This window comes from Dendrobium catenatum, unplaced genomic scaffold (assembly GCF_001605985.2).
Source record: "Dendrobium catenatum unplaced genomic scaffold, ASM160598v2 fragScaff_scaffold_421, whole genome shotgun sequence".
In the NCBI taxonomy this organism is placed as follows: domain Eukaryota; kingdom Viridiplantae; phylum Streptophyta; class Magnoliopsida; order Asparagales; family Orchidaceae; genus Dendrobium; species Dendrobium catenatum.
Window position 1 is genome coordinate 403,741 of NW_021318883.1, and position 15,791 is coordinate 419,531.

The following is a 15,791-nucleotide window of genomic DNA, read 5'->3' on the forward strand; positions in this document are numbered from 1 at the left end:
GTGGTTTAGATACTTGGTTTGGGTTAGGTTTACTTGTGCATGTAAGTATTACCTATCAAATTGGTATCAGAGCCTCGATTGGGGACCTTAGGCGGCTGAAATCCCTATTTTCAACGAGCTTTTGGCTTCCGGAAGTGATTTTTTTTAGATCCGTTGGGAAGAACGATGGCCGGAAAGAAGGTTGACGTCTTAGAAGGCGAAGTCGGACAATTGAAATCCGATTTGGAGGAAAGATTCTTCAACTTTCAAAATCAAATCACCTCCAACAATGAAAGGTTGGAGGGGAAGTTCACCGCGATGGAAGAAATGATGAAGAAACTACCTGAAATGAAGACTAATCCGGCGACATCGGAAGTGAGAGAGACCGCTGACGGCCATGGCATGAGAGGAAATCCGAACCCCTTGCGGGGAGGAGAAATCGGAGGTGGAAATCCTAGAGGAAAAGAACGACATGCCTCCTCTAGAACCTTTTTCTAGGGAAGAGATGAGTATAGGATATGACAGAAGGGGGGCTGATTTTGGTGGGAGGAGAGAGGGATCTCATCGCCGAGGTGCTGAATTCGAAAGAGTTCAGCGTCGAGGGGGGGATTTTGAAGGAAGAAGGGAGGAACGTCATCGTCGAGGTGCTGAATTTGAAGGTATTCAGCGTCGAGGTGCTGAATTTGAAGGTATTCAGCGTCGAGGTGATGATGTTGAAGGAAGGAGAGGAGAGTATGAAGAGGGGTTCGAGTATAATCGTCGGAGGGACGATCGGGACATATGGGGAGCGCCTCCTCTGGAGGAATGGGAGGCTATGGAGGATACCGGGCAGATCCCAAGGTGAGGAAATTGAAGAGGCCCGTTTTCGAGGGGGAAGACGGCCATGGCTGGATCTACAAGGTGGAGTGTTACTTTGTTGTCAACAGGTTGATAGAGGATGAGAAGCTGACGGCGGCAGGATTATGTCTGGAAGGAAAGGCTTTGGCATGATATTAGTGGCGTGACAGGAGGGAGCCCATTCGGAGCTGGAGGGAGTTTAAGGACTGCCTATTAGAACGTTTCCAATCCAATGAGGGAGGAGACTTCTATGAGCAGTTCTTTGCCCGGACTCAGGAGGGGACGGTGGAAGATTATTGGGACAGATTTGACTACTTAGCTAGCCGATTGAATCACATCTCGGAGTCGATCCTGGAGGGGAACTTCATGAAGGGGCTTAAGCCAGAGATACGAACAGCTGTCAGAGTTCTGGAGCCGAGAAACCTCGGGAAGGCTATGGAGTTAGCACAATTGGTGGAGGATCAGAAGAAATCTGAAAGAGGAGCTAGGGGAAACTATTCAGGGGGATCGTACAAGATGACGACTACCATCTTGCCTTCAAAGGGGGGATCCTCTGGGAGTCTCAAGGAGGCACCAAAGGATAGGATTGGAGGAGGGGAAAATGGTGGACAGTTCAAACGGCTGACCGAGAAGGAGATACGGGAGAAGAGGGCAAAGGGGTTATATTTTCGATGTGATGAGAAATACATGCCCGGACACCGGTGCAAGGATCGAACTCTTCAGGTTCTCCCCGTTTGTGAAGACGAGGAAGACGAGGGAGGTGGGAGCGGGTCAGACGGAGAGGAGAAGCTGCATCTGGATGTGGCAGAAGTCTCTCTGAACTCAGTAGTGGGATTCAGTCCGAGTCACACTATGAAAGTAAGAGGAGAGATAGCTGACCGCGAAGTGTGGTGCTGATCGATAGTGGTGCAACCCACAATTTCATCTCTACCCAGATCGTGGATCAGTTAGGGATGGAGCTAGTCGATACATGAGGCTATAGGGTGATGATGGGCACGGGGAAGGTGGAGATGGGGAGAGGAGTTTGCAGGGGAGTGGTCTTGACCATCCAAGGGCTATAGGCAAGGAAGGATTTTCTCCCCTTAGAATTGGGAAGTACAGATGTCATCCTGGGGATGAAATGACTACAGACTTTGGGGGAGACCAAGATCAACTGGGGTGCTCTAAGAATGAAACTAATGATAGAAGGGCAGAGGAAGGTGATCCAGGGGGATGCAGGGCTGACAAGGGCAATCGTATCTCTCAAATCCATGATCAGATCCATACAGGAGGTGGGAGGAGGATTTTTGGTGGAGCTGCAACATTTGGAGAGGGTCGGTGTGGGGGAAGGATACATTCCACGGGTGGTGCAACCGCTCATACAGCAGTACAGGGAGGTAATCCAGCCACCCCAGGGATTGCCACCCCCTAGAGAGCAGGAGCACGCCATTCTTCTAAAAGAGGGAGTGTCACCGATCAGTGTTCGGCCATATCGCTACCCCCAGATTCAGAAAGATGAAATTGAGAAGCTGATCAAGGAGATGTTGGAGGCAGGGATCATCAGAACCAGTGTGAGTCCTTTCTTCAGTCCAGTCTTATTGGTCAAAAAGAAGGATGGGAGCTGGAGGTTTTGCGTGGATTACAGAGCCCTGAACAAGGAGACAGTACCGGACAAATTCCCCATTCCAGTGATCGATGAGTTATTAGATGAGCTGCAGGGAGCGATGGTGTTTTCAAAAATGGACTTGAAGTCGGGCTACCACCAAATCAGAATGAAGGGGACATTCAGAAGACTGCGTTCAGAACACATAAGGGGCACTATGAGTTCTTAGTGATGCCATTTGGGCTCACTAACGCCACCGCTACCTTTCAGTCCTTGATGAACAGGGTGTTCAGGCAACACTTGAGGAAGTTTGTGCTAGTCTTCTTTGATGATATTTTGGTATACAGACAGACTGAGGAGGAACATTTGAAGCATCTAAAGGAGGTTTTGGGGATCCTACAGACACATCAGCTGAGAGCTAACTTAAAGAAGTGCAGTTTTGCCCTGTCAAGGGTGGAATATTTGGGACATGTAGTGTCTCAAGAGGGAGTGGCAGCTGACCAGTCAAAAATTGAAGCAATGCAAAAATGACCCATGCCCAAGAACATCAGAGGGTTGAGGGGTTTCTTGGGACTAACGGGATACTATAGGAGGTTTGTGAAGGGGTACAGTTCCATCGCTTGGCCATTGACGGAGCAGCTGAAGAAAGACAACTTCTCCTGGGGTGATGCAGCGACCCAGGCCTTCGAAAGGTTGAAGAAAGCCATGACCTGCTGTAAACCATGCAAAAATGGCCACCCCAGGGATTGCCACCCCCTAAAGCGCAGGAACACGCCATTCTTCTAAAAGAGGGAGTGTCACTGATCAGTGTTCGGCCATATCGCTACCCTCAGATTCAGAAAGATGAAATTGAGAAGCTGATCAAGGAGATGTTGGAGGCAGGTATCATCAGAACCAGTGTGAGTCCTTTCTTCAGTTCCATCGCTTCTCCTCCACTACTATACACCCAGTGTTCCATGTGTCAAAGCTGAGGAGAGCTTAGGGGGAGCATGCAGTTAGCGCCGAGTTACCAGCATTGACTGAGGATTGGGAAGTGATGTTAGAACCCCAGGAGCTTATGGGGGTAAGAACAGATCAAGAAGGAAACAAAGAAGTGTTGATTCAATGGAAGGACCTCCCTGATTTCGAGGCGACCTGGGAGACATTTGAAAGAGTGAAAGAGCAATTTCCCTCCTTTCACCTTGAGGACAAGGTGAGTTTTTGGGAGGGGAGTACTGTTAGGCCGGCCCAGGAAGGGCCGGCTGGACTGGTTCAACCCGGACCGGTCCTCACCTACTCGAGGCGGAACCGCACGGGGCGGAACCGAGCGGCACAGGCGGAACCAACGGGGGGCCAAGGAGGAGTTTTGGGAGGAAAATTTTGAATGTGAGGGGCTGTCTAGACAATTTGTAAAACTCCTTTATGGTTAATTAGGAGGTTAGGAGGAAAATGGAGGATTATCTTGAATTTGAATTTTCTCCTTGAGATCTAGGATTTGTCTTGGCTCTCGGCGTTGCCGGAGATAGTGGAGAGTTTTTCCTTCCTCTCGAATTGAAGGAAAATTCTATCTTGCAAGTGCTTTTCATCCATCAGGGAAATATAAGTGTTTGCTTTGATTTCCTACGGATATCTCCCTATTTTCTCTCAGATTTATCACTGTTTTGGGCTGTTTTCTGCTGTGGACAGCAGTTTGCGTGGTTTAGATACTTGATTTGGGTTAGGTTTACTTGTGCATGTAAGTATTACCTGTCACCTTCCTCCCCCTCTACTTCACTACTCCAGCCAACTACTCATCTTATGCTAACCAGGTTTAAAACAAAAAACCTCAAACCAATTAACAAACTTACTCTCATGACTTCTGCTCCACCTAACTTTACTCCCACCTATTGTAGTCAAGCCGTTAAACATTCTCATTGGTGTCGTGCCACGTCCGATGAATTCTTGGCTCTACAATAATAAGGAAACCTAGACAATGGTTCCTTTGCCTTCCACTCAAACTGTTCCTGGCTGTCGCAGGACATATAAAACAAAATTAAATTCTAATGGCACAATTGCTCGTCAAGAAGCTCGTCTCGTCGCCCAAGATTTCTATCAGGAATATGGGATATATTATATTAAAACCTTCATTCCTATCGCTAAACTACCTATCATACGGATCTTGCTCACCATTGTTTTTCATCACAACTGGTTTGTTCTTTAGCTCAACGCCTCTAATGCCTTTCTTCACGGTCAACTCAATGAGACTGTATATATGCACTAACCACTGGGATTTACTGTCTCCCAACATCATGCCTATGTTTGCTAACTTTACAAGGTGATTTATAGTTTAAAACAAGCTCCACGACAATGTTTCAACACATTCACTGACTTTTTACTCAACTTTGGTTTCAGGTATAGCACTTCTAATCCTTTTCTTCTCACCTATTCCCATAACAACATTCATATGTACTTAGTTCTCTACGTTGATGTCATCCTTCTCATCAGCAACCATCAACCAACTATTTCAACAAGTATTTCTCAACTACAACAACAATCTCTCTTTTTCTCTTCATTCAGGTTCTACATACAATCTCTCTTTTTCTCTTCATTCAGGTTCTACATACACCTATTCTAAACCAGTCCCAATATGCCACAAATTTCCTTCTCAAATCAAGTATGACCTGCTGTAAACCAGCAATTTCTCCCATGAATCTCAAACCAGCTCACAATGCTACTACCGATCAACCATTACAATGATCCTGCTCTATATTGCAAACTTGATTGATCTCTTCAATCAACCATACAACGATACATTGCTTTCACAACAAATCAAAACTACCATCATATGCATCATCCTTTGAAAAAGCACTTTCAACAGCTGAAATGTCTCCTACACTACTTTCGAGTGCCTTTTCATTTCAGTTTACCCATTACTAGAGGTGATCAACTACTTTGGTCATACTCAAACTCAAATTGGGCAACAGATCTCGGCAACCACAAATCCACAATAGGGCTATGTACTTATCTTGGGAATACTGGTCTCCTGGTCTCTTAAAAAGCAAGTCACAATAGCTAAGTCTTTCACATAAACAGAATACAATGCACTCACCTCCGCCACTTCTAACATTATTTGAGTTCACTGGCTTTTACAAGACTTTCACATTTCACTTTTTGCACCCACACCTCTCTATTGTGACAACACATATGTCATTGCTCTTGCAAACAATCTGATATTTCATGCTCCCACCAAATAGATCAAAATTGTCTATCACTTTATTCAAGATCACATTCTACCCAAAGAAATTACTGTTATTCATATCACCTCTACAAATCAACCTTCTGATATTCTTATCAAACCTCTCCCTGTCTCTAGATTTAATTTTCTTCTTAACAAATTAACGATCAAATCTTTGGCTCCTCAATTTCCTGAGGATTGTTAGTTACCCACTCTAAGCAGGCAATACTGCATATTGCAGTTTCAATAAATTGCAACCCATTACTGCAATTTCAACAAAACATAAATTGCAGCCAACTACCGCAATTTCAACAAACTGAAGCCACTACTATCCTCTGCGGTTGTCTTTATCAAACTATATGTCACGACCCGTCCCGGATGCTCGATCTAACGAGGCGGGTACCGATGCTTGATCTATTCTTGAATTAATTTCTCTTCTTGCTAAATCCTCGCGGAATCAACACTTATGACTTGATCTTTCACTTTCAAAAACCACTTTTGAATGGAGACTTCTCAAACTCTCAAAACCCTTCTTCTCGAAATTTCCTTTTTCTTCGCTTCAATCCCTTTCCTATCTTTCCCTTAATCCTTATCGTCCGCTTCTCTCGTTCTTCCAATCTCTCCCAAAATAACACTCTCGCTTCAATCCCTTCCTTCTCTATATCTGTTACTCTCAGCAATTCAATATTTTAATGTTCTCTCAGGAGGGAGGTCATAAAAACAAAGATAGTGTAATAAAAAGAAATATTTAAAAATTTAGAGGGAAGGTAGAAAGAGAGAGAGCCAGAGAGGCCACTAGCGCTGTTTGGAAACGCAAGAAAATTTCAGCTAAGAAAGCTAGACAGTTCATGTTATTAATTCCAAACAAAACTATATTGCAATTTATCCAAAAAAATAAAAAATAAAACAAAACTATAAGCAAAAAAGAATAAGGATCGTGCCTAACTATATTTACATGCAAGCAACATGCACTGGACACTTTCCCTGCTTGGAAAAAAAGACGTAAAGCATATAACCTATGAATTGCATCATATTATCCACGAAGGTATGCTGCTCTGAAACTAACCATACTTAGCTTCTATTTAAGGTTCTGAAGTGAATGGTCCCCGTACATTGGCATCAGAGTTGGGAAATAGAGGTGATGGCTGTTCTCCAGAATGAGCTGACTTCCTCAACTTGGGGTTCTTTGGAGAGGAAGTGTGAGCTGTGTTCTGATCGCTGGAAATAGAGTAGCATGAGCATAAATATTTATAATATTAATAATCTTAGTATCAACAACATTCTTTAACGTTATAATTATATCTCAAGTTCTATTAATTTCTATAATATTATCTTTAAAATTTTTATCTATAATCCCACCTACATCATTTCTACTAGAAATGACTCTCACTTCAATATCATAGTTTAAATCTTAAACTATCAATTTCCTTAGCACTTTCTCCAACCTATTTAGTTTCATGAATGCATAGACTGTATATGTTGACCTAATTTGATTTCATCAATAAGACACTTTTTCCGAATAATATACAAGTCAAGAAATAAAGATACACCATTAAAATTGATATCAATTAAACCCAATTTTTTTATTTTAAAATTGAAATATTAACCTTAATTTAAATAACCCTTACTCCCAACCCAAAAAAAAAACAAAAACTGGTCTTTTTTAGGTTCGATTTGGTTTGGTTTTTAGATTTTAACCTGCGATGGGCCTTAGGTAAACCAGTCGACTCTGTGTCCAAAGAATAGCCCTTCTTAGGTAAACCAGTCGACTCTGTATCCAAAGAATAGCCCTTCTCTAGAGTCTCGGCTTCAAATGGCAATTCATCAAGCGTCTTCAATTCAAAAGCAATCAAATATCACAGTAAGAATGTGTTTCCAAATGACATTTATAGAATTCCAACTTCAGAAGTAGATCTTAGATATCAAGAGTTAAAAGAGACTTTACCCTGTAAGCTTGCTGTAGAACCCGGAGAGTTTCCCGAATCTTTTTCCTCCTCGCACTCACTTCATCCGGTTCTCGCAACATTTCTTCAAAAAGATTTTCTCTGCATGAAAAAAATGTGGGCAAGAATTGAAATTAATATTGAAGATTAATTCCAGCTTTCTTAACTGCAAAAGAAACAATGCTAAAGTGTAGGGAATGAGGAGATTTTTAATCTTAAAAATAATTGGTTGAGGGGTGGCTGCTGAGAATATTACAACAGAAAGTACCTGTAAAGCTTCCTGATACAAACATTGTGTAATTCTCTTTTTGCATGATTCACCTGACATGAGCAGAGAGTCATTACCTGACTGAAATGTAGTAAAAAGATCCATACATCCACCAACAAAGGATATGTAGATATGATAATAACTATCTTTGTGAAGATCATGCATGGAAATCCCACAGATTTGGTAAAATTTGTTGGAGTTGCCTCGAATTTGGCTACACCCTTATTTCTTCATGCCCTTGACCGTTGTTCGCTTGGCAGATGTGTCGGGGTCCAAGGGGGCAAAGCCCCCGGAACAATTTTTGAATGTAATGGAATTTTTGGCATTCCGCATATTTTTCGGTGCCCTAATTTTATCCTATAAATATACTGTAAAAGGCTTAGGGTTGGTGCCGATTTGTTAATCTACTTTTTATTTTCTCTATAGTGCAGCCATCCCCTCGTGGTTTTTCCCAATTTTGGGTTTTCCACGTAAATCTTTTGTGTTCGTTTGTGTTTTGCAAATTCTGATTTATTACTTCTTTTTTAGTTTGGTTTGTCGTACCCTAACAAAATTCCCTATAAAATCTTCGTCAATATTAAAAGATATTAAATAGCATGCACCAAAAGATGGTTATCCCACAGTTTTGGCAGATGCAATGGCAAGGACTATCAGTAAGTTCCTATCATACCATCCAACCACCGCCACTGGTTTGAAAAGGTTTAAAAAAATAATGTCATTTGTTTCTTCAATTTAATTGTAGTTGTTGAAGACGAGGGTTGAACATGAACAAGAAGACGTTACTACTGCTGTTACTCTTTTCCATTCCTGGTAGTAAAAGAGCTGAAAGCTTCCACTTTTGATGGAATCAGAATTAGAAATACATCTTGAAAATGTAAATCTCTCTATTACAAGCATCCAAAAAACTCTTTCCTTTTCCCTTGTCCTACTATCTATTTGTTTGTTGTGAGATACCCCTAAATACCATGCAACCCGTCTCCAAACATAATGCTTAGAGATGATAAGTAGCAAATTTGTAATTGTTATCTAGATGATGGAAGGTAATATATTTATAAAGATCAGGTAGAGGGGGCGGTAGATAACAAACTTGTAAATGTTAGATATAGAGGGCTAGTGATGCGGACAGCTGAAGGAAATGGAGCTCCTACCCGTTCTACATCAGCTAGATAATATATTTGTAGAGGTTTGAGTAAGGAAAATAATCTCTACATTTCTATAAATGAATGAGGCAATATTAGAAGATCTGAAAGGCCATTGAGGATTATATAAAAAGTCTTCTTAGAGGTGAATATGGCACAACCTGAAGGAAATGGACAAAGCATCACAAGAGGTTGTGGTGGTCACTGAGGATGGTCATGACGGTCCAGTTCAATAAATGAAGGTTATGAAGACCACTGAACATTGTCCAGACCAGTCCAACCCTTAAAGTCGAGATGGCAACCTAAAGGTGACATCGTGGCAACACAGGTAAGTCATCAAGACCATTAAGATGGCTAAATTAGTTTTCCCCCAAAGGTGGACACAAAACAAACTGATAGGTGTTGCTGTACATAATGATAAAGGGAAATCAGAATAGTCACTTCCTTGAAAGAAAGCGTAATTAAACAGCTTAGGATAGACAAATGATTGAAGGTGATCGAGATAAACCTTCTCATGGATGAAAGGGAATTGGAAGTGCTCAAGAAAATATTCTCCAAAATGAAGGGAAGTGGACTAGATTCGCAAACAATGAATCAACTTAGAAGAACAAATAAATGATTATTATAATAAATTAATTTCTTTATTTTATTGCTAATTGAACTTTGTAGCATGCCAAGGTATTGGTATTGGATATCGCTAAATATTAAATATGCAGCAAATGACCGAATAACTGAGGTTTATGGAATATATATATATTACTACAGCATATAAAGAAAAAAATTGAAATAAACTAAAAGATGATAATGAAAATGAAAGTATTAAGATAAGGAAAAGGTACATGCATGCAAATACAGGAGTTCACCCCCTTATACCACTGGCAGAGGACGCAATGTTCGCATGCACGTTAAATGGAAAAGAAAATGAAAGTTTAATTAAATTATTTACTTAAACTTGGGCCCCACTCTCATAACTCCTAAATCCCTCTCCCCCTTTTCATATGGCCGGCACCCTCAATGGGCTCTCTCTCCCTTCCAAATTCCATTAATAGCACCACAAATTTAGCCCAAATCTTCTCCCCTTTGCCGCCCCCTCTCCCCTCCTTGGATTAATTTGAATTTCAAATTAAATCCCTCCCTTAAACCACCCAAATCTGAAATTCATTCAGATTTCCTGCACTTTCAATTCAGCCCCTCCCCCATAGCCGAATCCCCCTAGCCCTCATGCCGGCCAACCTTCTCCCCCCAAGCCACCACCTCCTCCCTCCCCACTTCTTCTTGGATACTACCTCAACTCCTGGCAAGAATGCATGGCGGATCCTGAGCTTGAAGGCGGACTTGTGTTTGACGTCTACGGGAATATTCACGTACTTCGATCCTCATTCTTTGACGTGGGGTTTGACCACGACGACGACACAGTTGGAGGTTACTTGGATCGAATCCTTCCCACCCTTGTGCACGTCATTGACGGACAATTCGCAAATTACTAGTGGATCATCGAATGTCATCATTCCTTGCCACCTCCACATCCTACGCCTCCCTCTCCACCTCTACTGCTCGCCGGTGCCGTCTACCTCGAAGTGATCATGTTTCTTATGTGGTTCTTCTTCCTCCGACAACCTTAGACGTAGAAGAGTGATTTTAAGCCTCAAGGTGAGACAATCGCTTTGTTAACCGCCGGATTCTAGTTGGCTATTCATTTTCATTACTTGTGATTGATTGCTATTTTATAAATCTTGCAAACTTAGTTGTAACAACTTGCCTAGACTTTGTTAACTTCTAAGATCTTTTTGAATTGTCAAATTTGAGAAGCATTAAATTGTATTATCATTACTCTAACAAAATTTTATTAATTTCTAAGAAACACAATTCCTGGTTTCACATCATCTTGGTATCAGAGCATGGCTAGCATGCTTTACATGTGCTAGAAGTTCCTAGGAATCTAGTTTGGCATTTGCGTAGTTCATTTGCATACGTACCATTGCTTAGTTAATAGAAATTCCTGTTTTACTTTGCTGTCCAGTAAAGATCTGCATGTTGTTATCCTTTTAAACAAGCATTTTTCATCACCTAAGTGTTTTCTTTGTCTTTACAACTCACCTAACCACTTAGGTCACTTACCACACTTGAAAACCTTGCTGTCCAGAACTTTTCCTGCACTATTTAGGGACATTTAGGTGACCCTAAGTCTGTCCTAAGTTGCTGTCCAACCTTCTAATCCTGCCCCTAACACTTAGACAACTTAAGTCCTTGTGGGAGGTTGCTGTTCACAGAGTATCAGAATCATATAGAGGCATTAGGAGCATCTTACCTTAGCGTCTAGGTGCTGTCCACCACCCCGGAACTTCCCCTAGCAACCCCTAGCCTTCACCCATGGATCCGGAACACATCCAGGCGACTCTAGAACTCATAGTGGGCCAATTAGGAACTGTTACGCAGCAAATCCGCAACACCCAGACGGATTTAGCAGACTTTATGCGACAAACAAGTGATCGACTGGATAACATAGAGCGCATATGGAACCCCACTATTTACACCCCTTCTAGGCCGCATTCACCTTATGGTGATGACACACGGGCCGATCATGGACTGCAACGAGATCAATACCGTCATAACCCTAGGCCCAATCCTGACCCCTTAGCAAATGAGAACCCTTGGAGAGACAACAACGCTCAATTGCTGAAAAACATTAGGATTGATGCCCCGACGTACGATGGAACCCTTGACCCTCAAGTCTTCTTGGATTGGCTCAAATCCATGGATAATTATTTCAAATGGTACAACATTTCGGAAGCTAGGAAAATTAGATTCGCTGAAATGAAACTCACTAGTCGAGCCAACCTATACTGAACCAATTTGGAGAATATGCGTGAGGTTCGAGGCGAACATCCTATTACAGATTGGAGAACTATGAAGCAGCCTGCAATCTAGTTCTCGACCTTGAGGAGTCTAGGACCCATTCCCAAACGAAGCATTTTGACTACCGCTCAACTTCTTATAGGACCTCATTTGGACAACCCCAAAACTGACCCTCGGGCTCTATGGCGAACCGACCTACTGCTAGTTCGGCTCCACCTCGCACGGACCTTAAAGGTAAAGCCCCCGATCGTGACACTTCCAAAACCACTTCAGGGACCAAGTGTTATAGGTGTCATGGGTATGGGCACAGTGATTCGCAATGTTCTAACCCCTACAAGGTCACCATAATTGAAGAAGTGGATGAAGATGAGCACGAACCTGAAACTGATATGATCCATCATGTTGATGAGGAAGAACTCCTTCACTGAAGACGAACCTGTTACCTTACAAGTTGTTAGATGTGCGTTGTCCCAACCCAAGCCAAGTGATGATTGGCGAAGGACCTCCATTTTTCATACCTTTATTAAAATTGGAGAAAAGAGTTGCAAAGTTATCGTCGACAGTGGAAGTTGTATCAATGCAGTCTCTTCGGTTATGGTTTACAAACTTAACCTCAAAAAGACACCCCACCCAAATACGTATAAGGTCTCTTAGATTAACTCGACTACCATAGAAATTAAGGATCAGAGCTTTATTCCTATAGAATTTGTGGGATATCAGGAAAAGATTTGGTGTGATGTTTTGACTATGGACGTAAGTCAAATTATCCTAGATCGCCCGTGGTTATTTGATAACGATGTTCATATTTATGGGAGGACGAACACCTGCGTGTTCGAGCATAACGGGAAGAAAATCAAGTTAATACCTTCACAACCCAAACCCCCTAAGATGGAAGCCAAGCCTACCCCAGCCAAACAAGACAAAGGGCTACACCTCCTGACTCCAAAGGAAGTAGAAGATGAGATTAACAAGGGAACCATCATGTACGCCCTAGTGGCTCGAGAAGCCAATGAAGAAGTAGGTGAACCCATTCCTGACGAGGTCCACCCACTCCTTAAAACCTTTTCTGATGTTTTTCCTGAAGACTTACCTAACCAACTGCCCCCTCTGCGTGACATACAACACGTAATAGACTTGGTACCTGGAGCCTCCCTACCCAACCTTCCTCACTACCGTCTGAACCCAACTGAACACGCTGAACTGAAGAAACAAGTAGATGAACTCCTGCAACGAAGATTCATCAGAGAGAGCCTTAGCCCGTGTGATGTCCCTGCACTGCTGACTCCCAAGAAGGATGGCTCATGGCGAATGTGTGTTGATAGCCACGCTATCAACAAGATTACAGTCAAGTATAGGTTCCCCATTCTCCGACTGGATGACATGTTAGACATGATGACCGGAGCCACCCTCTTTTTCAAGATTGATCTTAAGAGTGGCTATCATCAGATTAGAATCCTTCCGGGAGATGAGTGGAAAACTGCGTTCAAAACGAAAGATGGACTTTATGAATGGACTGTAATGCCTTTTGGTCTGAGTAACGCCCCAAGTACCTTTATGAGAGTCGTGACTCAAGTCCTCTGACCCTTCCTAGGAAAATTCGTAGTGGTTTACTTTGATGACATTTTAATATATAGCACTTCGGTGGATCAACATCTCAATCATCTAACACAAGTTTGTGAAGTTTTGAGGAAAGAACAGTTGTTTGCTAATCCTGCCAAATGTATATTCCTCACCACTACTGTGACGTTCCTTGGATTAATCATATCAACTCAAGGAATATATGCGGACCCAGAAAAGGTGCGAGCTATAAATGAGTGGCCAAAACCCAAGAACATTAGGGATGTTAGAAGTTTTCATGGATTGACTACATTTTATCGGAGGTTTATTCGGAATTTTAGCACCATCGTAGCATCAATAACGGACTGTCTTAAGAAAGGAGAATTTCACTGGACGATAGCCACCACTAAAGCTTTCGAGGATATTAAAAAGAAAATGGTAGAAGCCCCTGTTATGCGTCTCCCTGATTTTTCTAAAGTTTTTGAAGTAACTTGCGACGCATCATGTATTAGAATAGGATGAGTCTTGTCACAAGAAGGTTATCCTGTGGCATACTTTAGCGAGAAGTTAAATGGCATTCGTCAAAGGTACTCTACCTACGACAAGGAATTCTATGCAATCATTCAGTCCCTTAGGTACTGGAGACACTACTTGCTCCCCTAGGAATTTGTGATATTCTCGGATCATGAAGCTTTGTGATACATTAACTCACAGAAGAAGTTGAATGCCCGTCTTGGTCGTTGGGTCGAATTCCTCCAAGAATACTCTTACACTATTAGACATAAGGCCGGAGCTGAGAATAAAGCAGCTGATGCTTTGAGTCGTAGGATAATGGTCACTAGAGAGATGAGAACGGAGGTTGTTGGATTCGAACGCATCAAAGAAGATTATAAGGAATGCCCTGATTTTAAAGAAACATATTCTTCACAAACGACTGGAAATAAACAAATTGTGGATAATTTCTTGTTGGAAGACGGTTATTTATTTAAGTCTCAAAAGTTGTGTATTCCCAACACTTCCCTCCATGAATTCCTCATTTGGGAACTACACGCGGGAGGCTTAACTGGACATTTTGGGCGGGCTAAGACCATTGCAGCAGTTGAATATAGATTTTTCTAGCCCAACCTTAAGCGAGATGTTAGTAGATTGATCAAACGTTGTCATACCTGCCAACTAGCTAAACAAAGGAATCAGAACACTGGCCTCTACACTCCACTTCCCGTCCCAAACTGCCCGTGGCAAGATGTTAGTATGGACTTTGTTTTAGGGCTACCCAAAACTGTTAGGAAGCATGATTCCGTCTGTGTAGTAGTAGATTGCTTTTCTAAGATAGCTCACTTCCTCCCATGTGCCAAAATGTTCGATGCCTCTAGAATTGCCAAGTTATACTTTGATGAGATTGTCCGACTTCATGGACTCCCAAAAACAATCGTGTCGGATCGAGATGTGAAATTTACGAGCTATTTCTGAAAAACTTTATGGATTAAGATGGGTACTAAACTGCAGTTCTCCACCGCCTTTCACTCACAAACGGATGGTCAAACAGAAGTTGTTAATAGGAGCCTTGGGAACCTTCTTAGGACTTTAGTAGGTGAACACATTAGAGATTGGGATTCTAAACTGCCTATTGCTGACTTTGCTTATAATAATTCGGTCAATCGGACCACCGGCATGAGTCCAGCTGAGATTGTTTACGGATACCAACCTAGGCAACCGATAGATTTACTCCCCATGAGTCCTAAGATTAGAGTGCCAGAGTCTGCATCAGCATTTGCATCTCATCTCTAGGAATTGCATCAAGAGATTAATAAAAGAATTGTACAAAGTAATAAAAAATATAAACTTAATGCTGATCTTAAGCGACGCTTCAAGGAGTTCGAAGTTGGAGACTATGTCATGGTTCGGATTCATCCGGAACGGTTCCCACCAGGGGCCGTTAAGAAATTGCATGCTAAAAGCGCAGGTTCCTTAAAAATAACTTCCAAAATAAATAGTAATGCCTATTTATTAGACCTTCCAGAAGGTTTCAACATGAATCCCACGTTTAACATTGAGGATCTAGTAGCCTTTGATGGCCCTGATTTTAACCCTGAAAATCCACTAAATATTGAGCCTTGTGAGTCCATACCTAGTGAGATCCCAAGCCTACCTCCACTTCCCAAAATTCCCACACTACCTAATACGGAGAAGATTGAAACCATACTCAGTGATGAGATTATTTCCACCAGGGATGGAGGGCGCCGAAGATACTTAGTTCGTTGGAGAGGGAAGCCGGAGACGGAGGATACATGGCTGGAGCGTGATGAGATGCAGAGACTGGACCCCGACCTTCTGGAGTTGTACGAGAGTTCTCAGGCCCCTTGCTCGACAGGGTCGAGCTTTACATTTTCGGTCAAGCCGTTGTTGAGGAAATCCGAATTGGAGATATTGGAGGTGA

General features: G+C 42.3%; 1 protein-coding gene and 1 pseudogene across 6 annotated transcripts in view; one reads left to right on the forward strand and one right to left on the reverse strand.

Moving 5' to 3' along the window:
• Positions 1–783: 783 nt before the first annotated feature.
• LOC114579489 lies at positions 784–5,946 on the forward strand (annotated as a pseudogene).
• A 467-nt stretch (positions 5,947–6,413) lies between these two features.
• LOC110110307 (dynamin-related protein 3A-like) overlaps positions 6,414–15,791 on the reverse strand; it is a 46,342-nt gene continuing 36,964 nt past the window's right edge. For 4 of the 6 annotated variants that reach the window (XM_028694249.1, XM_020841727.2, XM_020841722.2 and 1 more), the window contains 4 exons: positions 7,803–7,855; positions 7,537–7,636; positions 7,290–7,423; positions 6,414–6,809 (listed from right to left, as the gene is read on the reverse strand). In XM_028694249.1, the coding sequence (XP_028550082.1) occupies positions 6,674–6,809; positions 7,290–7,423; positions 7,537–7,636; positions 7,803–7,855 (423 nt within the window). In that variant the 3' untranslated portion in view covers positions 6,414–6,673. Of the gene's footprint in view, positions 6,810–7,289; positions 7,424–7,536; positions 7,637–7,802; positions 7,856–15,791 lie in introns of those variants that run through there. The other 2 variants (XM_028694248.1, XR_002304682.2) reach the window with 2 other exon arrangements.